This window comes from Typopeltis vanoorti, chromosome 21, assembly GCF_054136105.1.
Source record: "Typopeltis vanoorti isolate ZY-2024b chromosome 21, IOZ_Tvanoo_1.0, whole genome shotgun sequence".
NCBI classification, from domain to species: Eukaryota; Metazoa; Arthropoda; class Arachnida; order Uropygi; family Thelyphonidae; genus Typopeltis; species Typopeltis vanoorti.
In genome coordinates this window covers 42,836,490-42,862,460 of record NC_143569.1, presented here as the reverse complement: position 1 = coordinate 42,862,460, position 25,971 = coordinate 42,836,490, and the positions used below count along the sequence as shown (strand labels likewise).

General features: G+C 33.6%; 1 protein-coding gene across 2 annotated transcripts in view; it reads left to right on the top strand.

Moving 5' to 3' along the window:
• Positions 1–25,971, top strand: part of LOC150094790 (uncharacterized) — a 275,693-nt gene that overhangs the window by 60,985 nt on the left and 188,737 nt on the right. For both annotated transcript variants that reach the window (XM_090410853.1, XM_090410852.1), the window contains one exon: positions 8,737–8,840. In XM_090410853.1, coding sequence (XP_090266979.1) covers positions 8,737–8,840 — 104 coding nt within the window. The remainder of the gene's footprint in view (positions 1–8,736; positions 8,841–25,971) is intronic.

Here is a 25,971-nt window from a genome sequence, read left to right as displayed (position 1 = left end):
GGCCGTGCCAGAGGACATCCTCCCTGGAGACTCAAAATATGCACTCCCAGGCAAACCTCCCGAAATCTAAACACCCCTCACTGGGAGCGAAATTCCAGAATAAACCTGAGATAGAGCAAAACTGTCGTAACTCTGCATCCATTTAGTCTCCTCTTACAACATGGTTGGATTTGCATTAGGGCTATTCTTTCCTGGCCACTACATGGGAAGGTGACACTAAGGTTGAAGTAATGCAGAAGTCATATTTTCCTATATGAGTTGCCAAAAGGTGTCACACCTTATTATTAAAATACTGTGGATTAGAGATAGATAGTTGTCGAAAGTTTTTCACTTGGTTATGTTATAAACTAAAGATACCAAGAAATTATATACTTGGTTTCCCTTCCCATAATTCCCATACATGTCCGCAAGAAGATGTGCTTTTGCATTATGGGATACTCAGGCAAGTGATATGAAGTCATACCACCTTTGCCCGAGTTGCCCCAGTCCTGAAAGATACTTCAGGCGCAAACTTTGTTTGCTTACACTTGGATAATGGATTAAACCAATTATACAATTTCTTGGTATCTTAATTTTTTTTTAACTTTTCTAACAAAGTTTCACGGTGAGTGGTGTTTGTCAAGTCAATAAAGACAATCATAACAGATTTTTTTTTTTTTTTAACTAAGGGGCATTAATTATGTCGGTAAAATCTTCCAGAAGAGATGCTATTCCCTTATTCTTTATCTGGAAACTGTACTGTATTTTTGGGATGATATGGAATTTTTCTCCATATGGTGTAAGTTTGTTAAAAACAATCCGCTCCATAACTTGGTTCATGATTGGTAGTGTAGCTATAGGCTTGTAACTGCCGATTGAATTTTTCCCCTCAATATTTATGTACATATGTGATTAGGGCAGTTTTTAACATACTGGGTATAGGTCCAGTTTAAAAGATTTTATTTATTAATTTCGGTACGATCGGGTCTAAGTAAGGTATGTGTTGTTTGGTATCTCCTGATATCGATTCCTGGACCTCTATTTGATTTGGTTTGATGAGTTACAGAGAGCAGTTCTGCTTCTCATATGGCTGGGAACCACGATGTATGTTCTGCTTATTGTCTGAGTGAAAGATCGTGCTTATGATGGAGAGAACTTTTCTCGTAGTTCTAGGATGGAAAGTCATTTGCTGGCTATTGGAAGGATTTGTCCTTTTTCATGAAGCTATGTTTTATGGGTTTAAAGGCAGTGATTTTAGGAGTACACTCCAACATCTCGTTGTTTACATAATTTTTGTAGAGGTCAATTTGTCTCTATTTTAGTTTCTTTTTGTATTTCTTATCAGTCTCTATAATCTTTTTCTTCCCATCATAGATTTTAGGCCAAGTGGCCAATTCCGGTCTCATGTCATGACTTTCTTGGTCTTCCAATTCTTCTTTTTCCATTTATTTTATATCCATATACTAATTTTGGCAGACTGCTATTGTCCATTCGATTTTTCTAACAATTTTTCTGTATATTTACTTATATAGTAGTTAACTTGTGTATTTATTCATTGATTGTAAAATTTCTTCATTTGTTTAATAGTCCCACTTGGTATATTCAGCTGATTTATTTATTTATTTTTATTTATTAATTTTTTTTTTTTTTGAGAAATTTCATTTCTGCTGTTTGATTTCTGTTTTTCATTCTTCTTTTTAATGGTCCATGATTTTACTTCCATATAATAAAGTTGATATAGATAGGACGTTATATAGTCTGATTCTAGTGTGATTTTGTGCGAGCGATGGCATAAATGTATTATTTATTATGCTTTAATTTAACACAATTTGATATTTTAATGTCTGTATCCTTTCCATCGTCATATGAAAAGTACCATCCCAGGTTTCTCAAAGTATTTACTTTTTCCAATAATTTAGTTTTGAAAATTTTTTTTCCAGTAATGAATTATTCATCACTATTTTACTTCTAATTTTCAATTAAATTGGGTTTTCTTCTATTATAGTCTCTGTAATAAATAAATAAATAAATAACTAGAAAATAATATTACAATTATTATTATCCTGTTTGTTGGTTGACTTGGGAGAAATGGAAAGGGAAAATACATTTCTACCTTGTTGGACTGTGTTTTCTGTTTTAAAGGTATGATGCACCGTAACGTACGAAAGTGTTTTAATTTTCGCCTAACTTAGGTCCGCTCTTTGGTTAGCAGAATTTCTTATGCTTTAAAATAATTAGAATTGATGTCTTTAATTATTTTAAGTCATGAACAAAAAATGAATAAATCCTCTACTCCTTTTATGGAATCTCCAAAGCTCAGTTGGTATAAATGAGCCTTTGGTTGGAAAGACCCGAGTTCGAATCCCGTCTATAAGGTGAGAAATCATCTTGATTAGGTCTTTTCAAATGGCAAGTCAGGTCAGCAGGTCTCACATATAGGTGGAGGATTTTTTCTGTGGAAACTCCGACTTTTCGTCCATCAAAACAAGCAAACTTTCCCTATGAACACATAAATCTACATGCAACTTGCCCTTGGGAGATGCAGCAGAGGAGTGGCCTGCCGGCTGCATTAATTTGCTGTGACCCCTAATCTAACTTAACTGTACCCTCTTAAAGGACTGACAGGTTGAAGAAGAAAAAGAATGCCTTTTATTCTCTAAAGAGAGTAGATAAAATTCTTTTATCCCTAATTATCGCTTGGAAATCGGTAGGCAGCCGATCCTTAGTCTTCACAAGGAGTTCAGTTTATGATTATCAATCGCATACAGCAAATATCTGTAGCTAGACCGTTAATGGTATTATTGTCCGAAACAGAATGAGTTCTTGTAGATTTTTCTGAGTTGCAGTTAACTCAGAAATATTCGACTAGCTCTAGATTCGGCTGAAAAAAACACTTTGAAAAGTTCCTTTAGTTAGCGCCTAGAATGGAACCTATAATATTCTTTCTTCGATCTATCATTATTGAACCATAAATGCTGTCAAATGACTACAAATGACTACCTAAAAACAATTGAATTAAATATTTAGATGTTAAAATTTTAATTAGATTTTTAAATTTTGAAAATTTATGAGCCATCTTAATGATATCACGCTTTTCAAGCTTTACTGGAGAGGAGGGATAATGGTATTTTTAGAATGATGCGAAAATATGTTAAGCATTTTCTTCTTAGGAAATACTTTGAATTTTTCAGATTAGATTCTCGATCACTTAACACATTTATTTGTTTACACATATTTAATAATAATAATAAAAATCAGCTAACGCCTTTTTATTCCCATATATAGGGAGTAGGCAAGGCCGTTTTAGCCCTATCTAACTTTTGGAGACCGAGTGGGCAGTTCAATCTCCACTGGTACCCAATCAGAGATAACTGGCCCAAGGCTATAATTAAGCGGTACGCAGTGAAGAGAGACGGCTCAACAAGTGCCGCCACCTCGTAGTCCCTAATCCTAACACTCGTATTTAATGTCTGAAGTAATGTGGGTTCTACGGTCGATTTTCTTCAGTTTCCGGGAGAAAAAACCGCTTGCCCGTGCCAGAGATCGACGAACTCGGGAACCGGTCGAAAAAAGGTGACCCCTAATAAGAAAAGAAAAATAGAAAAATTTCTTCTAGTCGCCGACTAGATTCGAAACCAAGAAGTCTTCCTTTGTGTGGTCAAGCGCCGTGGTGTGCAAACACCACATCCAGTGAGCTACACAAGTGAACCTAATAATAATAAAATAATTTTTTCACTTACAAGTTTTTAAAGAAAATTTAATTTAGAAAAATTGCAGAATATGAACAAAATCCAATTATCTATTGATTTTAAAATATACAGTAATGAAGTTACAAAAATAAAAATTGATCTGGAAGTTTTTAAAGCAAAAATCATGTTCTCTGTTATTAAAGCAAATTTCCTTTTGTTGTGAGATTGGGAAAATTCTGAAATTTCCGTGATAGGATTTGAAATGGATGAAGGATTCATAGTCGTCGAGGAGAAAAAAGCGACATCACTTAAAGTACAGTAAATAGCGGAATGAAATCAGCAAATCAGGTTAATTAATTAGTGAATCGAATTCACTAGGTATGTTGGCATTTTCCGAAAAAATTCCAGATCTTATTACGATACATTCTTAAAGAAAACATTCATAAATATTTATATGCAGAATATTTCAAATTTAAACTGATAATTTGATAGCTAATGGATATTTTTGATATTTAAAAAGTAAAGGGTTTTTGGTCCCCTTCTTGCCGATTTGTAATAATAATGCTCGAATGGACACACTGAATTCTTTCGAAACCGGAAGCAGTAACCATTAAAAAAATAAAAATAAATAAATAAATAAATATATATATATATATATATATATATGTGTGTGTGAGCCTGTGTAGCTCAGTGGATGTGGCGTTTGCATGCCACCGCGCTTGACCGCACGAAGGAAGACTTGGTTTCGAGTCTAGTCGGCGACTACAAACTTGGTATTTACTAGATCTACCTACTCATTGATGAGACCTCAATAAAAGTTGAAACTGGTCTGGGTAGTGACCTCCTCTCGGCGACCAGGGGAAATTTTTCTAAGCCTTTTTTCGACCGGTTCCCGAGTTAGTCGATCTCTGGCATGGACATGCAGGTTTTTCCTCCCGGAAACTCGGGTTTTTCGTCCTGTAAATTCAAGAAAATCGACCGTAGAACCCACATTATTTCAGACATTAAATATATTGTGTTAGGGTTAGGGACCACGAGATGGCGGCACATTTGAGCCGTCTCTCTTCACTGCGTACCGCTTAATTAGTGATAGTCTTGGGCCATCTGTCTCTGATTGGGTACCAGTGGAGATTGAACTGCCCACTCAGTCTCCATAAGTTAGATAGGGCTAAATGGCCTCGCCTACTCCCGTATACGGGAATAAAAAGGCGTTAGCTGATTTTTTTTTTTTTATATATGTATATGTATATATGTGTGTGTGTATATATATATATATATATATATATATATGTATATATGTGTGTGTATATATATATATATATATATATATATATATATATATATGTGTGTGTGTGTGTGTGTGTGTGTGTGTGTGTGTGTGTGTGTGTGTGTGTGGAAAGTTTTTTACCTTGGATATATATTATGTTAAAGACACCAAGCGAGACCTCAATAAAGGTCGAAACCGGTATGGGTAGTGACCATTACCTTAATGCATAGCATCCTACATTTCCTCAAGGAAATGTGCTTTGTATTAGGGGAAAATTCTAAGGAAAGTGATCAGAACTTGCTCCACCTTTACCATGAGTCGCCTAGTGTTGCACTACGTGCAGCCGCAAACTTGACTCACTTGTCTGTTTGCTTACTTGGGAAAAAGGTTTAAAAAACCTAGCGCTTATAAAATTGATATATATATATATATATATATATATATATATATATATATATATATATATATATATATATATATATATATATATATATATATATATATATATATACAGTATATATATCAATATATATATATATATCAATATATATATATATATATATATATAGAGAGAGAGAGAGATAGGCGTTCATTATCCGTATCGCAAATTTTAACTTGTGAAAACACTCGACAAAAGCTTAATGACAATCAGTAAACCTCCTTTAATGGTGGAAATTGTTGATGACATCATAAAACGCATTCTGTCGCTAAGCTGTTGAACGTCTCTATGCAACTATGTCCTGCTAAAACTATTCTAGGACTGTCTTCACAGCATGACGCGTGCTTGGCAATAAGCCAAGTTGTCTGTAGTTCCTAATATCGCTCTCTCGTTTTTTTATATGAACCCATGATGTCACGCTTCTCTCTCTCTCTCTCTCTCCATTCCACTGCCACAGAATTAAACATCAGGTGATCAGGTGAAGTTGAAAAGTTACAAAGTTATATTCATTCAAGAAATTTACATGAATTGAAATAATTTCAGATGTAGAATAAATTATTAAGATTTTGTTTTCCTCCTTATTGTGAATTACAAAGCAGGAAATTGTGACCAGCTGAGGAGCATGCTGGGTTCTGCACCATGGTATCAGTTGTTGGATGGGAAGGATATCGACAGTGCATAGGAAGTGTTTAAAAAATACCTAAATGATACAATATGTGTCCCTAGAGTTCGAAGAATAAATAGGGTAGGAGTGAAATGGATGTGTAATCTAATTAAGCAAGAGATTCGTAAGAAAAAGATGATGTGGAAGGAATATCGGATACAATGTATGGTAATCCCATTGCACAAGGGGGGGGGGGAAGGCGCAAAGATTGATGTATCCAGCTACTGATCTATCAGTAGCTGGATACCTCAATCTTTGATACATCAAAAAGTGGTGGTGAAAATTTTGGAAAAGTTAGTCAGGGCCCACATTCAGAAATGGGTTGACAGAGAAACTATGTTTGATGTGGAAGGAATATCGGATACAGATAAGGATGATGTCAGTTATGAAAATTATAAGCAGTAAGCCAGAAGAGTCACAACTGTTGCACAGAAAGCTAAGTCTGAGTATGAAAAGTGGCTCTGTATGCTAAAGAGAACCAGAAAGAACTCTATCGTTAGGCTGCAAATAAAAGAAAGAATAACTCTGGTGCAGATGGTATTGGGATGACTGATGCAGAAGAGATTATTGAGCTAATGAGTAGCAATTTTCCTAAAATCTAGCGACCTGGTGTATGCTACATCGAGCTCATTGCTGCCTCTTCACTGGATGTGAAGAAACTCAGGTGTATGAGGTGCTACCAGAGCTGTTGCATAAACTGAATAAGAATTCTGCAACAGCGACGGATGGGATATCACCACGGATGCTAAAAGACTGTTCAGCTGAAATGACTATTCCTAGACCAGAGTATGTAATTTGAATCTGTCTCAGAACAGGGTAGATTTCACAGGAGTGGAAAGAATGTATGGTAATCCCATTGCACAAGGGGGTGGGGCGCAAAGATTGATGTATCCAGCTACTGATAGATCAGTAGCTGGATACCTCAATCTTTGATACATCAAAAAATGGTGGTGAAAATTTTGGAAAATTTTAGTCAGGGCCCATATTCAGAAATGGGTTGACAGAGAAACTATGTTTGAGCAACTTGCTCACGTTCTATAATAATGTTATCGTTGAGTTAGACAAGGCGAATTGGATACACAACGATACGTTTGGATTTACTATGTCTTTTGACAGAATACGTGAAAGACTTGCATAAATTGGAGAATATGGGGTTGGATTATAAAATATTGGCATGGATAGGGGGATGGCTGAATGACAATGATAGCAAAAAGTGGTATATGGGGAATGTGAGTCTGCAAGATTTGAGGTAACCAGTGGTGTTTAATAACTATCAATCCTTCGTCCATTGTTATTCAATCTGTACATTAATGACATTGGGAAGGATTTGACATGCGATATACAAACACAGACGAGTGCTGCTTATATGCACTACTGGCTGAATGATTTGAATAGTCTGGAATTGTGAGTATGTGAAAATGGCTATTCAGTTCAATGCTAGTAAATGTAAAGTCATGCATTTTGGTGTGATTAGATGTCGAATTTCGTATTATATTGGTGGGATTATGCTAGAAAAAACTAATAAGGCTAGAGATCTTGGATTTTTAGTAGACAGGAAGTCAGAGTTCAAGAACCATATAACAAAGATTACGAATACAACTCAGAAAACAATTGCAATGCTGAAACAAACCTCGACATATTAAGATAAGAAAGTAATTTTGCCTTTTTATAAGGCCTTGATAAGATCTCACTTAAACTATTGCGCACCTGTCTGGTCTCGTGGTTTCCGTTGTGATTATGATTGTGCAAAGTGCAAAGGAGAGTGTTAAAATGATGTCAGAATTGTGGAATACTGATTACGAAGACATAGTAAGAATTTGTAGACTGCACACACTAGCAAACAGGACAAAGATGGGGGTGATATGATTGAGACTTACAAACGTTTGAAAGGGTGATACGAGATTTCAGTGGATGGAATTTTTCATTTTATGGAAGATGGAGAAAGGATGCAAGGACATCCTTGGAAGTTGAGAAGGAATGCTGTCAAGAAGGGGATGAGGGCAGGATTTTTTGTCTCATAGAGTGTTGCGTGATTGAAGTGGATTGCCATTGGATGTGGTGTGTGTAAGTAGTGTGAATGAAGTCAAGAACAGGTATGACAGCTGCTGCGGATAGTATGGCCTTTCTCGATCATTTCCTGACTCCATGGTGGTCTCTCTTAATAATAATAATAATATAATCCGACCACATACGAGAGAGAGAGAGAGAGAGAGCTGTTGTTGGCAGACTGCCAAGAAGAGTCAATTCATGTTGAAGGGAAGAAAGAAATAAGGCGATGTTCGAATTGGTCACCACAACATGCGAAATCATGTGCTTTATACGAAAAAATTTCCAACTGTTATACAAGCAAAATAGTTACCACTTTAAAATCTACAATGATCATAAAAGAAGTTATTTTTCCGTCGTGTAACAATAAACACTCATCCCACAATACGATTGATTACCCTATTATCGGAATGGATTCTCCTTCTTTTGACATGCGCAGAAATGTCGAAGGGTCTCGTATCTGTGGGCTTACTATAACAACAACAACAACAACAATAATAATAATAATAATAATAATAATAATAATAATAATAATAATAATAATAATAATAACTCTGATTGAAGAAATGTCGTTGTTGCATTGGTGTTTGTATGCAAAGTTATTCTTCATCGTCAACATATTTTTGTAATATATCCATGTTTTTGTTTTTAGGCATGTGGTCTGCCACTCTACTGGAAAGTCCCTCTCTTTCTGGCATCAGGGGGAGATAAAAAAACGTTCATCACTTGTGAAGCATTCCTAGACTTCTGGAGGAGGTATGATAGTTTGTATTTGAAACTATAGACAAATACTGTCTAAACTAATACAGAATTTCCAAACTGCGATTTTAATTCGGCCCTCGAGAATGTATCGAGAAATTGATTAAAAACATCTATAGAAAGGCATACCATGAAAGATAGTATACATTCACGCATTCAAACATGTATAACTTTTGATATGGGTAATCGTTTTAACAGGGGCGGTTCGTGCATAGGCACTGCAGAACTGCAGCACCCTCAATTTTTTTCGATATATAAGTATATTTGTTAATTTATTTATATTTGCTTGTAATATTTAATTTTATCATCAACAATCCTATTCAATTCTCTTATTTTGTATAAAAAATAATAAAAATCCATCTTGTAGCACTTAGGAGGGCGAAGGACGCTAGCAGCATTGTGTTTACCACAATGTCATTGCTACGCGCGCAATCACATACACGTCATAGTGAGATGCGAGCTATTAGCGTAATGCGTCACTGTCCGTTGCGCAGTTCCACTGTTGTTTATATGCAGTTTACACCAGTAGTAGTGTTCGTAGTGCTTATTGTGTTTACTCTATCTCTTTAAATATTTGGACATTACAATTAAAGGATTTAATTGTAATGTCCAAAAAAAAAAAACAGTAGTTAGAAAAATATTTATGCATTTTAACTCACCATAGATGTCAGCTGAGCAGGGAAAGCAGCAGAAGGATGTCAACTTGTCGAAGAAACGCTTACCGTATTTACTCGAATATAACTTGCACCCCTGGTTTTACTTTACGAAAAAAGACATTAAAAAGTTTTGCATATACCTCGCACACGAAAAATGTTTAAACATGTTCACGTCGAGGAGATAGTAACTCACTCCCTGAGGTAACAACACGCCCTCCCCAACAACCATTACACTGCAGATGCAGAAAAACAAGTAGTTTTATTGTGTCCCTGAATAAGGTACAAATGCTTATGCAGTCTGTGTAATATATTTTTCAACAAATAGTGCAATTAGAGACAGCTGGAATAAAAACGGCACTAACTAATGAATCACATGTCCTCCTCTCACAGAAACTGTGCTGTATAAACTCCAGCAAAATCATATGTTGCATCGTAAACACAGTATCTAACTAAAAACTATTGTCCAATTTTTCAATTATATGAAATAAGTGTTTGTTTTATTGCATTTGAAATTCTCGATATCATTATGGCAGATCACAAAGGCTAACTTCAAATAAAATTCTACCACGAATTGAAATATGCCATATAATGCTTGTGTGAGTTCCTCTGCCAGCTCAAACGCAAACAGGCAGCAATAAAAACCAACCAAGGATTGAAACTTTGTGTGAGTTGAGCCCGCCTGTAATGAGAAGTTCCATCGTAATGATAAAGACACCCCGTCGTGAATGTGTTAAAACTAAGAAATATATAGTGAGTGTTATGACAGTTGCAGATATTATGGGATTCGGAAGAGAAGAGAATTGAAGAGAATTAGCATTTCAATTAAAAAATTGTCTGCTTGCTTTTATCTTTGAGTCGCGCTATCTTTTGTAAATACGGTGCCAATCATATGCACATCTTCATAGCTGCTCTATCTATACTGGCCTACCATGTCTGTTTCGCAGTATGCTTTCACTTCTCATTAGTCATTCGTGAAGGATTGTTCTTTATGTATCTCAAGTCTTGTAAATTAATGTTAATTTTTGCTTGGAATAATGGGAAGGAAGAATTCACTGTTTGAAACAACATCTGAAAATCTCCACACATCTCGCGCTACAAATTTTTAGCTTTAATTATGGAAAAAAAAAGCGAGAATTATATTCGAATAAATACGGTATTATCACATACACATGCCCAATATTTATATATGTAAAGTATGTAATTTAATAAAAAAAATGTATGAATCTCTAAATTTTGAACACTAGTTTCAACAATAATTAATATTTTGAATTGAAAAACACATCACTTTAACGCAGCAATTAAAATTTATTGAAAAAGTTAGTTAAACTTAGTTTCTTTTACTACAACTGAGTTTTTGAAAGTTTTTAGTTATGGTAGTGAGAATTTTGTTGCTGTTTTCTGTCCGTTAGCTTATTAATTCTGGGATGAATTGAAGTGATAGCCAAACGGAGACAGTCAGAAAGTTGCAAGTGGTTCGTCTATTTCGTTATAAGCACAGTCATGACAGAAAATGCAGTTTCACAAATATATGTGGAAAAACAAAAAATCTCATTGACAGAAATCTCATTGATATTTCATATAAATTTGGATATTCATTTTTCATTCTTATCCAGAATTTCGAATTACTCATAGAATTAAAAGTACTTTAATTAAGATAAGTTCCGCGCGGTTAGCCTAGTGGCTATGCGCTTCGCAACCCTATGCCTGGGGAAGGAGTGTCCTAGGTTCGATTCCCGTCGGTGACGTGAGGAGCTGAAGGATCTTCCTCAGCCATAGCCAAGTTAGCCAGTCTTGGGCGTGGACAGCAGGGTTTTTTCCTCAGTTTATTCTGGGGGTTTTCATCCCACAAAGCAGGCAAACTGGCCTTGAGAACTTAACACTACAGGCCATAGGATATACCGGGGCATAGGGCTGACCCTTATCCTGTAAACGGATTGAGGTCCGATGATCAATGGACCCTCGACACCGCAAGGTAAAAGAGGGTATAAAGAAGATGAGATGAGATAATTATGATAATTCAAAAGTTGAAGGTTTTCTTCATGGGAAAGGGCTGTCTCTTTCTATTCAACAAAGAGATTCACATATTTTGCCTCCTGGGATCCTCATGTTCGGGATAAAACTTTTCATACGACATCTGCAATTGTGCTGCAACAACATCTGATATTGAATTGTGTGCATAGAAATCATCTGCTTCCATAATAGAATCTGAGTACGACTGAAACATTTCATTATTTCTTTCTGTAATCATATTAAACCAGAGTTTGAGTTTCTATTTAAATGATTCGATCTTGTTCCAAGCATTAAATTTTGTTGTATCTGGATCTTGAAGTTATAATTCAACTCGTTTATGTAAGAAAATATATCGCTGAGATATGCCAGCCTGGCTACCCATTTCCTATCCTGGAAATAGTGGGACATGTCACTTTTCTTATTAATTAGAAATAGCTCAGCTTCCTTTCGGAGTTCATATAACCTCTCGTGAACTTCACCGCAGGACAGCCAACGAACTTCCAAATGCTGAAAGATTTCGATGTCTGAAAATTCCCGATTACTTATGAATACTTCCATATTTAAAAATACGCTGCTTCGTCACTGACATTTCCTACATAGATGTTATTTAGATGTTCTGGGTCTGAGCTTTTTGTTACATTCACGAATATTATATTCTCCTCAGAATATTTCCACTATAAAATATTTATTCATGAAAAATGACAAATTTCAGAAGAACCTCTCGCGGCCTGGTATAATTGATGCCAGGGCCTGGCGGTTGAGAAACCCGGATCTACAATGAGTCGACTGAGGCAAGAAAAATTGTATTTGTTCACAGCCCACTGTAGGAAGATGCCCGGCAGATATGACAGATACGACCGCCATGTTACTCTTAATATCTTATGTTTAGAAGACACGTGTTTTGACAAAGTTGCAGCTGATAACTTTTCATATGCTAAAAATATTAAAGATACGCGTACTTTGAGAAACACTGTGATATTTATTCCATAGATGGCGAATCTATGGCACGCGTGCCAGAGGTGGCACGTCCGGAAATTTTGCTGGAAATTATAAAAGGTGATATCCTTTTATACGCTTATAAATTATTCAACTTTTTTTTTAATTGTTACAATACGTACAAGTTAAATTTTGTTTTACACGAAAGAAACTATCCAACAAACACACAGCCTACTGTAGATACAAGGCCCAGCAGCGGAAAACTACAACTAATGTAAAGAACCTCTAGCCATTGGCTGAGGGGCATAATAACATGACTCAGCTGATAGAAAAGAACTGTGTTTAGTCGCTAAAACGTTTCATTATTTAAAAGCTTATTAATTAACTCAAATTTATTATCTTTAATATTTTTAGCATATGAAAAGTCATCAGCTGCAACTTTGTCAGTGCCGAGCCGTGGGTAGGAGGCGCCCTTGTGCTAAACGTTTTTCAGCGCCCCCATAAAATAAGTTTCCATGAAAAATTTTTGCGAAAAATTTTACTTTGTTAAAAGTACAAAACAGTTTATACGCATGCATAAAAATAAATTTTATTTAACAGTAGTAGAACATTGTAATCACTGAAATTCATTAATAAGGAATTTTTAATAATAAAAATTTTCAAACATGTTTATTCCTTAATATATAAATACAACGGAATATATATATATATATATTTAGGGTTACCAAGTAATATTATATTATATAAGCTTGGTTATTTAACTCCTAATCCCAAGTATGCAAACAAATAAGTTTGCGCCTGAAACATAGTTCAGGTCTAAAGATGGTACAACACCAGGCAACTCATTGTAAAGGTGGGTAAAGCTCTGATCACTATTCTTAGTATTTTCCATAATGTAAAGCACATCTCACTAAAAGATGTATACTGCAATACATTATGGGTGGGGTCACTACCCAGACCGGTTTCAACCTTTTTCTAAGGTCTCCTCAGTGAGTAACTAGACCCTAAATATCAAGGTTTTAGTAATACAGAGCCTTATCAACTTTACAAGTTGCAACAAGGTGTTTTTATTTTTAATAAGAATCTCTGGAGGAGATATAGATGCTACATGAAATTAATTTTTTAACTTGGGATATTGTATTAAATACAATATCCCAAGTTAATTATATATATATATATATATATATATATAATTAAATTATAATATATATATAATTATTATATAATAACAAAATTACTTTTATTTTAATATAAAAAGAAATATTACATACCAAACATAATTTGGAAATATGCTTTTAACTATATAACAATTAGTATAAATGTTGATTTATTTTACATATTTATCCGTCTTGCTTTAGCCGCCACAAAATTTTTAATAATATCTGTAATGTCGAATGAATCCATAATATTATTTTCAATTGATATAACTGATAAATCCGTTAGACGCTCTCCAGACATTGTTGACCGCAAATAATTTTTTATTAGTTTCAGTTTTGAAAAACTTCTTTCCCCCTGATGCTACGGATATTGGTAATGTTAAATAAATACGCATCACAATCGCAGTATTCGGAAACGTGTCGGTTAATTTATTTTCGTATATATCATTTTAAACATCCTGAGGAGCCGACTCTTTTTTAATAAAACATTGGAAAGTTTTTAATTACTCAAATGAAGTCATACCATCAATATCGCGATTGTCGGAATCTTCATTGTCGCTCAGTTTTAAGTGCAAATGTTTACAGTGTTTCATTAAATCTTCATCGCTCCAATCTTTTAATTTGCTAATGTCTCTTATAACTTTTAAAGTCCTCGCTATGTTATTTTAAGAGTATGAATCTTTCCGTGACTGAAGTTATTGTCGTGTAGAAAATCAAGAAGAAAAAATTTATTTTAAAATTTTGTTTAGGATCATGCGTTGTCTCATCTGATACTTCGTAACCAAACAGTTTTGTTTTTGTTCTTTTGCGAATGTCTGGAAAAATAGGATCAATATTAAGATCTTTTGCTACTTCTTTTGCAGTTCAAATGATATTTTCAAAATATTGGGCTGTTCGGGGAGTATTTAATTCTTGTATAACATAATCAAGATTTTCTGTAATTTTTCCTATATCAAATGTCAGATTTTGCTCATTTACGAGATTTAATTTACTCTCGCAACATTTACGAGACTTAAGATTTCGTACCAAACATGAAGAGAGCAAATAAATTTAAACGAATAAATCTTTAAAATTAAGTTGTCTGTCTGAACTCTAGAATCGATATCTTTAGTTTCATCTTCCGTAATATCAAAAGGAGCCTGGTAAATTTCCTTGATATGATTTTTAAGTGGCTTTATTGCTTCTACTCTACTTTCCCACCTAGTAGCAGAAAGTGGTTTCCAATTTAAAATACGAATATGTTTTTTGTTTTTTTTTAATATAGCCGAACGCTTCGCAGATATTGAAAAATAATTATATAATTCCTGTATTAGCCCCAAAAAATTTACAGTTTCACAGGATATCTTAGCTGTATCATTAACTACCAAATTTAATGAATGAGCAGCACACGGAATAAATAAAGCCCTTGAATTTATTTCAAGGATTTTTTTTCTACAGTCCATTATGTTTACCTCGCATATTTGAACAGTTAACATAAGCTTGGCCGCGTAAATCAGAAATGTTGATATTCAATAATTTTAAATATTTTTTTTATAAATTGAAATAATCCTTACCCAGTGGTATCTTCTGCAGATTGAAAGCCCCAAAAATATTCATGAATTTCTGCTATATTTGTATCTTTATTTTGATTAATAAATCTAATAACAATAGATAATTGTTCTGTGTGGCTTATATCCGGAGTAGTGTCAAGAATTAATGAAGAATGAATAATGGCGGTCTGCTAGCCGAGTGGTTAGCATAACTGCTCTCCTGCCAAAAGGCTGCGGGTTCGAATCCCGTTGTGGGAATGGATGAGTGTGGGAAAACCGGCGGTAGATGGTGTTGAGGTAGTTGCAGTCAGTTGGTGGATAATGAGTGGTAGAAGCAGCTGTAGAGTAGGTGCCCTCCCTCGATGAGTCTTTGGATTCCCTGGAGGTGTCAAATAATAATAATATTTTGCCTCTTTAACCATTTCTAAACTTTTTGTTTTATAGCTTCAGAAATTATACGGATGATTTCATTTTGTATTTTATCACCTAAATAATGAGCAGTGTTCCTTTTTTTGTGATGTTTGGATGCGATGCAAGTGTTCTGCATTATCGAATCAAATTTAGCGACAGTTTCTACTAACTTTAAAAAAATTGCTGTTATCGTTTTCAAAAAGTTTTTGTCAAGAACCTCTAAAAGCTATACACTGTCTTGATAAATATTGTATTATGTAGATTAACCGTTCTATAATAGATTGCCAATATTTTTTCTCAGTTTCGTATAATCTTTGTTGTGTGCAATCAATAATGCATTTCTTAATCAACGACATTTTAAGTTCGCTCTATTTTGAGCAGTTTTTAATATGCGTGGAACTTGTCTCGTGTATTTTTAGTATATGACTCATGTTACCAATTGTTACAACCGTATTCGTTAGTAAGTTGGGAATTTCGACTACCAAATATTTTGCAATAATAACAGAAAACCGAATTTCGCGATTTTGAATAAACTAAATAACTTCGTAAAAGTTTTTCTCCATTTGCTAAAGTTCGATAATAGTATGAATCGGAAAACTTGCGGCCAGATTCATCTTTGGGAAATTCTTTATTAACTATTTGACGAGGGAAATGCTCAACTAAACAATCTCTAACTTTGGTGGTTATATGATTCGTCCAAGTACCTGGATCATTAGCATTAAAATTCAAAGTAAAATTTGAAGTTTCGTGTTTCGCTGAATCGGAATCCAATATTTCTTCTGCTGTAACTTCTGTAGACAGTCCAGTCAGGCCAGTTTCATCTTCGCATGTAACATTTGTTTCTTCATAGTTATCTCGTGCCCTCTCTTTTTCTGTAGTAGAGCTGCACGGAGTACTTGCTTCGTCAGAACTTTCTGTTCTTCGTTTTTTATGTGGTCCTGAAGTTAAAAATTTATTCAGCAATCCAGCCAAATTATGTTCCAGTTGTACTCGTTGCAATAGTCTTTTCCTGTTTTTTGCACCAGATAACTTCTTTGGCTTTTTTCCCGACATCTGGGGGTTAGCACACTTGGTTAGACTTTAAAATAAGAAGAGCGTTAAAAAGTTGTCCACCAAAATAAATAATAATTGCTGAAATTTTCCCTTAAATTTATTTTTTAACCGACTATTATTTTTAAGGTGAATGGCCCAAAACTGACTTTTTTTTTTTACTACAGAATTTGATTTTTCAGATGTTTTGAATAATAAATATGCTTACATTTTAGGTATTTTTTTTGAAAATTAACATGCAGAGATATTAGGCACTGATTGATTTCTCAGTGATATTTATTTAATTTTTTTTATATTCTGGTAATTGTTTAATAATTAAGAAATTTCTAGAATATTAAAATTATTTATTAAAGAAATTAGTAAAAGGACCCCAACCCCAATGTCTTCCAACCAGAACAAGAACAAATATATAAATAAATCTCTTATTGAAAATTATTTATTTTCTAGACACCTACCCAACATAAGATAAAAATCTTTTGTTTTCAAAATAAGATAATTAACTAAAATGAAACAATGAAACTGATTTTCAAACTTAGCTAAAATATAACAGACGTACTCGGGGCCGGCAGAAGCAAGCATTCAGAGCATGCGGTGCATGCGGGCGCCGTTACGAACGGGGCCCCGCCTCTGCGGCACGGTTCATAAGTTCATTTCTAAGAAACAAAATTTTTATCATAAAAACAAAAAATTCTTAGAATGATCAATATTCAAATAAATAAGGCCGGATACACCGAACAAAAATTTAAAAAAATTGTACATAAATTGTATAAAAATTGTATGTTTACAATTTTGCAGCGAGAGCAGGCTAAATGCTTGCCTGCAGAATGTTGTGTCTACAGCAGTCTATCTAAAGTGGAACTATCAAATCGAACAGTGAACGGGTTTTATGCACAAAAACTAATTTTTGTGCATGAAACCCATTCACTGCCAGTAGGCTCTTGTTGCTAGGTGACCAGTCATATCATATGACTGGTTATCTAGCAACAAGAGCCTACTGGCAGTAGTGCAGTGTGGACTATTATTTTGTCTCTGTGCCGTGTTGTGTAATAATTTCTTGTGGGTATAAAATAGAAATGGAATCAAGAATTTTAAAAAAAATTTATCCGGTGCACAAAATCCTAAGCGTCATGCTGCGAAAGAAGCAGATATTAAGAAATAAACTGGGGCTCTTAATAAATTTATTAAAATATTCTAATGCAGATTGTAACCAACTCGATACATCAGAAATCAGAGTTGATGAACCGCGCACATCATCCAGTTTGCATGAAAGTACTATTGCAAATATTGAACAAGATAACAAGACGCATGATTTAAGTAAAAAACAGAAGAAGATTTAGTTGTAGTTGACCACGAAACTGAAACATTGTTAGTCTGTAAATTTAGAAGATCCAGGTGAATGGAAAAATATTGATGAAAAATTACGAGTTGTTTTAATTGAAATGAAGCCTGTTCAAAAGAAAAAAATAATATATCCTAAAGATACATATGGTCGTAAATTTGACGACACGTATTATAATAGAAAAATGGAAAATGAGGAGCTCGTGCCAAGAATATAGCTCATTTATTCCGAAACTTTAAATTCTGTTTTTTGCTTTTGTTGCAAACTTTTTGCATCTATCGAATCAAGTAGTCTTATAGAAGGTTATAACGATTGGAGAAATGTAAGTACAACTTTGCATAGACATGAGACTAGTTTGGCTCACATGAAAAATTTCTTAAAATGGAACTTGATAAAAATTTAAAAAACAAAACTACTATTCATTGCCAGACTCAAAGCATGTATGAAATGGAAAAGAAACATTGGACGAGTGTTTTAGAACGCTTGATTGAAATTATAAAATTCCTTGGTAGCCAAAATTTAGCTTTTCGCGGATCATCTGATAAATTATATGAAAGGAATAACGGCAATTTTTTTAAAATTAGTCGAACTGTTTGCGAAGTTTGATCCCGTTATGGAAAATCATGTTGAAAGGGCCCTACAACGAAACAATAGAGTACACTGTTTGAGTAAAGACAGTCAAAATGAAATAATGGAAACTTTAAGTAACGCAATCTGGGATACAATTTTATTATCAATTCGAAAATCTAAATATTATTCCATAATTTTCGACTACACACCTGATGCAAGTAAAACAGAACAAATGACCATTATTATTCGCTTTGTTTCCTGTGACAATGGAATTGTCAAGATCAGGGAAAACGTTTCAGGTTTTGCAGATATATCAAATTCCACAGGATGTGGTTTATGTGCAACAATAATGCAACAACTGGGAAAATGGAACATTCCCATTGAAGACATGCGAGGGCAAGGGTATGACAATGGGGCAAATATGAAAGGTAAAAAATATGGGCTCCAAAATTGGCTTTTGAACAAAAATCCTCGAGCTTTTTACGTGCCATGTGATGCTCATACTCTAAATTTAATCATTAACGATGCAGCCAAAGTGAATGCAGATACAATTAGTTTCTTTGCAATTATTCAAGAAATATACAATTTCTTTTCATTCTCTCACAAACCTTTTAAAGTTCGTAAAAAAATTAACATTGAAACGGCCATCAGAAACGCGATGGGAAAGTAATATTAATGCAATCCGCCCTCTACGATATCAGTTACGAGAAATTTACGATGCACTTTTTGAATTTTAAATAATGAAAATTTTAATAAAGAAAATCAGCATGAAGCACAAACATTATGTGCTAAAATAAAGGACTACAAATTTATTTGTTCTCTTATAACTTGCCATGATTTACTTAACAGAATAAACCCTGTGAGTAAAATGCTTCAAGACAAAAATATGAACATTACACTTGCTTTAGAATCTATCGAAAACTTAAAATTATTCTTATAAGAGTATCGATCAGATACAAATTTTAAAGAAGTTCTAAAAGCGACAAAAGAACTGAGTGAAGAGGTGGATGGAGAACAAGAATTTAAAACTGGTACGGAAGTTCGACGGCGAAAGAAGACACGACAATTTGACTACAAGCTTCATGACGAAATGCCACAATCGCCAGAAGATAAATTTAGAGTGAATGTGTTTTATACACTTCTAGACGTTGCAATGTGTTCGTTAATAGAACGTTTTGAACAACTAAAAACATATTATGATAATTTCAATTTATTGTATAGATTACTACAAAGTAATAACGAAGATTTCCGAAAAAAGTGTGACGATTTAGAGATTCTTTTGAAGGACGGCGACAATAAAGACGTAAATGTAACAGAACTATATGAGGAGTTATGTGCTTTCTGGGATATTTTTCGGATGGATAATTTAAATATTCAAAACCCTTTCGATATTCTATAATTTTATTGTGTCCAATAATTTAACTTTCCTTAACTTTTCAATTGCTTTAAGAATACTATTAACCTTACCTGTTACTGTAGCGAGCGGTGAACGTTCCTTTTCCAAGTTGAAATTGATTAAAGCCTACTAAGAACAAGTATCTCAGAAAAAAGCCTTGTTAGTTTGGCGTTAATAGCTATTGAAAATGATATATGTGCGGAATTAGACGTTAAGACCATTATTTCTAATTTTGTGAATATAAAATTAAGAACCCTAAAATTTTAATTAAAAAAATGTCAAGTATATTTATGTAATTTAATTTATTTTCTGTTATTCTGTAAAGATGTTTTTTTTTTCTTTCTTATATTAAATGTTCTAATTATTTCTGAATTCTTTTCTTATTTTTTCATCTATCTTGAGTTTCTTTTATTTTCCTAAAAGATAGTTCCACTTATAAAAATTATTAAAAATTTTTTACAAGTTTCTAAGAATTTAGTAACTTGTAAAATGCAAGAATTTTTTAAACTTTAGTTCAAATAAATTTTAACTTTAATTAAAATTCATTTTAATTTTGTTAGCGATTTAACGATTATCCTGCCTAGTCAACACCCCCGGTTCGTTACATTTAGCGAACCGACGTGTGGCTGTTCTGTCAAAATTTATTTAAGAAATTTCAAATAATTTAAATTTTTATTATCGTAAAAGAACCACACACGCCCGGATCGTTACAGGGGCGCTTAGATAGGAATTGCATGTGGGCGGCAAAAACCCTAGCGTCGGCACTGGACGTACTTACTTTACGTGAATAATAATCCAAATTCACAAAAACAAGTTAAAACTTGTCCAAAGTCACTTAAACATACACAATACACTCGATATGTTTCCCATTCAAAATTGAAATGACGCTGAAAAAAATGTAAGAAGTGCAATTTCGTCTATCCAAATTCGAAGTTGAATTTAAGAACACGAACATCTATGTTTCAGACAAAATATTTGAATAGATCAGTGTTTCTGAAACTTCAGATATCTGTATACCCCCCTTCTTTAATTTTTATTATTACCAAGTACCTTTTCAAAATACCCTTATCAAAATAATAATAATAATATTAAATAAAAATATATTTCAATGTAAATGTCTGTTTTATTTGAATTTAGATGTACATTTAAACAAAAAAAAAAGATTTATTTTTAATAGAACAAAATTTATAAAGATACTATACATTTTTACTTAATATAAATAATTTATCGTCAATGAGACAATTGAAATTGCCTATTTCTATATCTGCTCTATTGCTCTCTTTTGTGCGTTTTATAAATACTGTCTTGAACCAATGATCCATACTTAAGAATTTGAGAATACTTAAGAATTTTAGTCGAGTTACTCGACTATAACTCGCACTTTTTCCCCAAATTAAAGCTAAAAAATAGTGGTGCGAGATATATGCGGGGATTTTCGGAAACTAATGTTTTCAGGAAAAAAAAAAACTGAAAATGGGTATGACTTACCAAGAAACTTCTATTCTCCATCACTTCTTCTGTCCTCGAGAGCGGTTTCCTTGTGTGCAATCAAAGTTATCTACCCAAATAAAGTCATCTTCTTTCCCATTATATCAAGCAAAAATTACCAGTAATTTAAGACTTGAGATACGTAATGAACAATTCTTGATAAATTACTAATGAGAAGTGAAAGATTGTAGGCCAGTAGAGAAAAAGCAACTATTAAGAAGTGCATATGATTGGTGCGCGATATTAACAAAAGATCGCGCGATCCAAACAAAACAAGCTGACAATTGAATTGAAATGCTAATTCTCTTAAACCGATTTCCATAATATCTGAAATGTATTCACTATATATTTCTTAGTTTTAACACGTTCATGATGGGGGTAGTGTCAAGCAAACCCATATGTTGCACCTGCAACATGTGGTTTGCTCCAGTCTATGCAGCAGTTTCTGTTGGAGGGGAGATGTGATTATTAGTTAGTGTTTATATATTCCCAGTTGTCTCTAATTGCACTATTTCTTGAGAAATATATTACACAGTCTGCAAATGTCTGTGAACCTTATTCAGTGACATGATAAAACTAATTGCTTTTCGTGTTTTTGCAGTATAGTTGCTGTTGTGGAGGGCGTATTGTTTACTGCAGGGAGTAAAATGTGAAAGTTGGGGACGATAGTGATTCGCAATTTGAATAGGAGAATTCATGCATAATATATATATATATATATATATATATATATATATATATTCACATCGTATGATACTTTATGGGTTGTTTCCTTAAGTATCTAATAAGTGGGTTCTAAAATGTTTAGTTTTAGTATGTAGGACTGTAATTTTTTTTATTAATAAAATATAATAAGCACATATTTAACTGTCAATGGGAACTGGCGCCTTTTTTATTTGCTAAACTAAACGCTGTATTTTTGTAAAATATCATGTTGCCGTAATACCGTAATACGGCTGAACCAGCGCCCTTATTAAGCAGCGCCGTTAGGCAGGCTGCCTCTATGCTACACCCTGTCGACGGTATGACTTCACGGTCTGTCTTAAACTAACAATGTCCACTGAAAATATAATAAGCAATCGAGAATATTTATACAATTTTCGCTGAGTCGATGCTTACTCTGTGAAATAAAATCTATGGTAATATTGATAACGTTTCACTTCAAACAAATTATAAAAAACTGGTGATATATTAAGTTAAAAATGTTGCTAGATTTATTTAGAATTCATAATAATTTGAGTGATTTAAAATTTAATTTTTATTGCATTAACTATAATTTGTAATTGTGATATTTATATAGTACGATATAATTCAAGAATAAGAAAATTTATATATACATGTATATATATATATTTTATTTCCCGTCGTGAAATGGCGCCCCTATCTTCAAGCGCCCTTGTGCGACGCACAATCTGCACAACCGCACGGCTCGGCCCTGAGTAGATATAATTAAGTCCATTAAGCAGATATTAATCAATGTGCTTCATTATTTGATCATATTACAGATTTCTTGTTAGTTAAAATAACGATTAGAAGGTTTGTACTACAGTGATCTAATTGCTTTAATACTACGGAAGTTATAATACCTATAATAAATATAATTTTTTTAGCTTTCAAATTCTTAAATATGGATCGTTGGTTAAAGACTGGATTTATAAAACGCACAAAAGAGAGCAATATAGCAATACAAGTACCTGTAAGCAACAAGAAAAGTTGATATTGTGTCTGGATCAAATGAAATTGATAAGGGTGTGTCATCTGACATCTCCAAAGAAGAAGATGAAAAAACTTTGTAAGTATGATATGAATTACTTGAAATGTGGATTTTCATGAACGGGAAATGAAGATGAACCTATTCCATTGTGTAATTTGTGGTGAAACATTTAAAAATGAAAGCCTGAAACCATCCAATTTGAATCGAAACATAATGAATACAAGGACAAACCTGTAGAATTTTTTCAAAATAAACTAAAAAAATTTAAATAATCTCAAAAAATGATGTCGATCATGTCAGGAGGTGAAAACATGAAGGCTTTAGAAGTTTCATATCGTGTGTCGCTCTTAATAGCAAAGAGTGATGCAGCGGAAACAATTGGCGAAACTTTGGTCAAGCCTGCAGCAAAAGGTCTTTTGATCGGATTTCCTTTTCAAATAGTACTGTTCATCGAAGAATCACTGAAATGGCTGAAAATATAAAACAGACATTTTTATCCTATATACGTAAGAATCGTTATTATGCGTTGCAGGTCGATGAACCACCGCCATTACAAATTTTGCAAATCTAGTGTTCGTTACGAAAAACATCAAAAACTTCATCACAACCTTTTATTTTGTCAGAACATACGACAGGAGAAGAAATATTCAACAATATAAATACACTTATGCATCAAAACAACATTGATTGGAAAAGTTGTTTTGGAATAAGCAGGGACAGAGCGAAATCCATTGTCGGATCTAAAAAAAAAGGGCTTCAAGGATTCAAGCTGTTACACCAGATGCAAAGTCGACACCCTGTCGAATACACATGGAAGCTTTGGCTACACATATGATGTCTACAGACCTAAGAAAACTTCTGGATGAAACTGTAAAAAATCATAAACTATATTAAAAGCCGCCCTCTAATGCCAAACTTTTCTCTCAACTTTGCGAAGAAATGGAAGGTAATCATACACAACTTTTTCATACCAATGTTCGTTGGCTTTCTCGTGGAAAAGCCCTTACTCGTTCATTTGAACTTCTGAATGAACTAGTTTTTCTTGATGAAAATTTTGTATTCAAAAATCATTTACATAATTGTAAATGGCTCACTCAGTTAGTATAAGTGGCAGATATATTTACTGTATTGAATAATCTTAACTTGTCTTTACAAGGCAAGGAAATTTCTGTATTTCATGTCCAAGATAAAGTGAACGCCACATTGGCAAAGATGAAGTTATAGCAAAAGCGAGTTGGTAATGGAGAATTTGGCACGTTTTCATGAATTGTTCGTAAGTTCAAATGAACAAATTGATGATGTGCAAATTACTATCATGCAGCATTACAAAGCTTACAAATGAAGCTAGAAAAGTATTTCCCTGAATTGGACATTAATATTGAGTGGATAAGATACCCTTTCAATATCAACAAATCTATGCCAAAGGCTCTGTCGCCAAGAAGAACAACTTTTAGAACTAGCTTCTGATGGTTTCATAAAAAATAAATACAACGAGAATAAGTTATCATCATTTTGGCTACAAATACAGAATGAATTTCCTGAATTAACAGATAAAGCTTTAAGGTTCATTTTTCCATTTCCAAGTTCTTATCTGTGCGAAGCATCTGAGATTAAAATTGACAACTATAGAGCCAAATTTTGCTGAAATTTTATCCCACCATAAGCAATTTCACTCCTCTCATTGATGATAAATTATTTAAAAGAAGTAAAAATTTATAGTATCTTTATAAATTTTGTTCTATTAAAAATAAGTCATATTTTTTTGTTTGCATGTACATCTAAATTCAGATAAAATAGACATTTACAATGAAATATACTTATTTGTGCATTATTTATTATTATTATTTTGATAAGGGGATACTTGGTAATAATGAAAAGTTAAGGTGTACACGGATATCTGAATTTTGAGAACCACTGGGATATCAGATACAACCCCAAACATTAAGCGATATTCTTTTTGTTTTGTTTTGTCAGCAAAACATTTCACTGACGCCAAATGTTATGTGCTTATCCCTTCCCCTATATTTCTGTAAGTGTTCATAACCATTTTCTTCGGTAACCTCTCCTTCCCCTCTCTGTTTAGGATACGCCGAACCTTTCCTGGTCAATTTTCAGGTCGAATCCAGCCACCATGCCTTAAATAAATAAATAAACTCTCTTCTGTTCCCGAGTTGTGTACAACACCACCTAGGTCTCATCAATAGACCTTCAGGCAAGCTGAGATGTTACCCACCTGCTCAGACATTGTATACAAAATACTTTTTTTTTTTTTTTCAATTTAAAGACTCGTACAGGGAATAAACAAAATCTTATTATGGAGTTTTCCTCCTTTCTCCAGTGTTCTGGCTAACTTATTTATGAAAAAAAAAGCTTTCTAACTTATTTATGGAATCCTGAAAAGACACAAAGATACCATGAAAATTTTAAAATTTAGTTGCGATATGTTGATATTTTTATCGTCTGGCAGGTTCAAACAATGAATTGAAATTATATAAATCAAGTGGATATTAAACCCAGCATTATTTGAAAGCCGAATCAGTAGCGGATTATGTTCCTTTGAGGCCCTAGGCGCAAATAAATAAATAATAAATATAAACGTTCACTAAATTTTTAGAGGCTCTAAAAATTTAGTGAACTAGTTTGATCTAATTACTTAGCAAAAAAAAAAGATAATATATCTTTTTGCGAAGTAATTTTTGAGGCCCCTCAAGAGGATGAGGCCCGAGGCGCGCGCTTAGTGCGCCTATTGGGTAATCCACCACTGAGCCGAATACAAAAACTAAATACAGAAACCCGTACCAGAGAGCTTACGGGAGTGCACTCGCCGGCATTAGGAGACATGATCGCTTTGCCCAAACGTCCATATATAAGG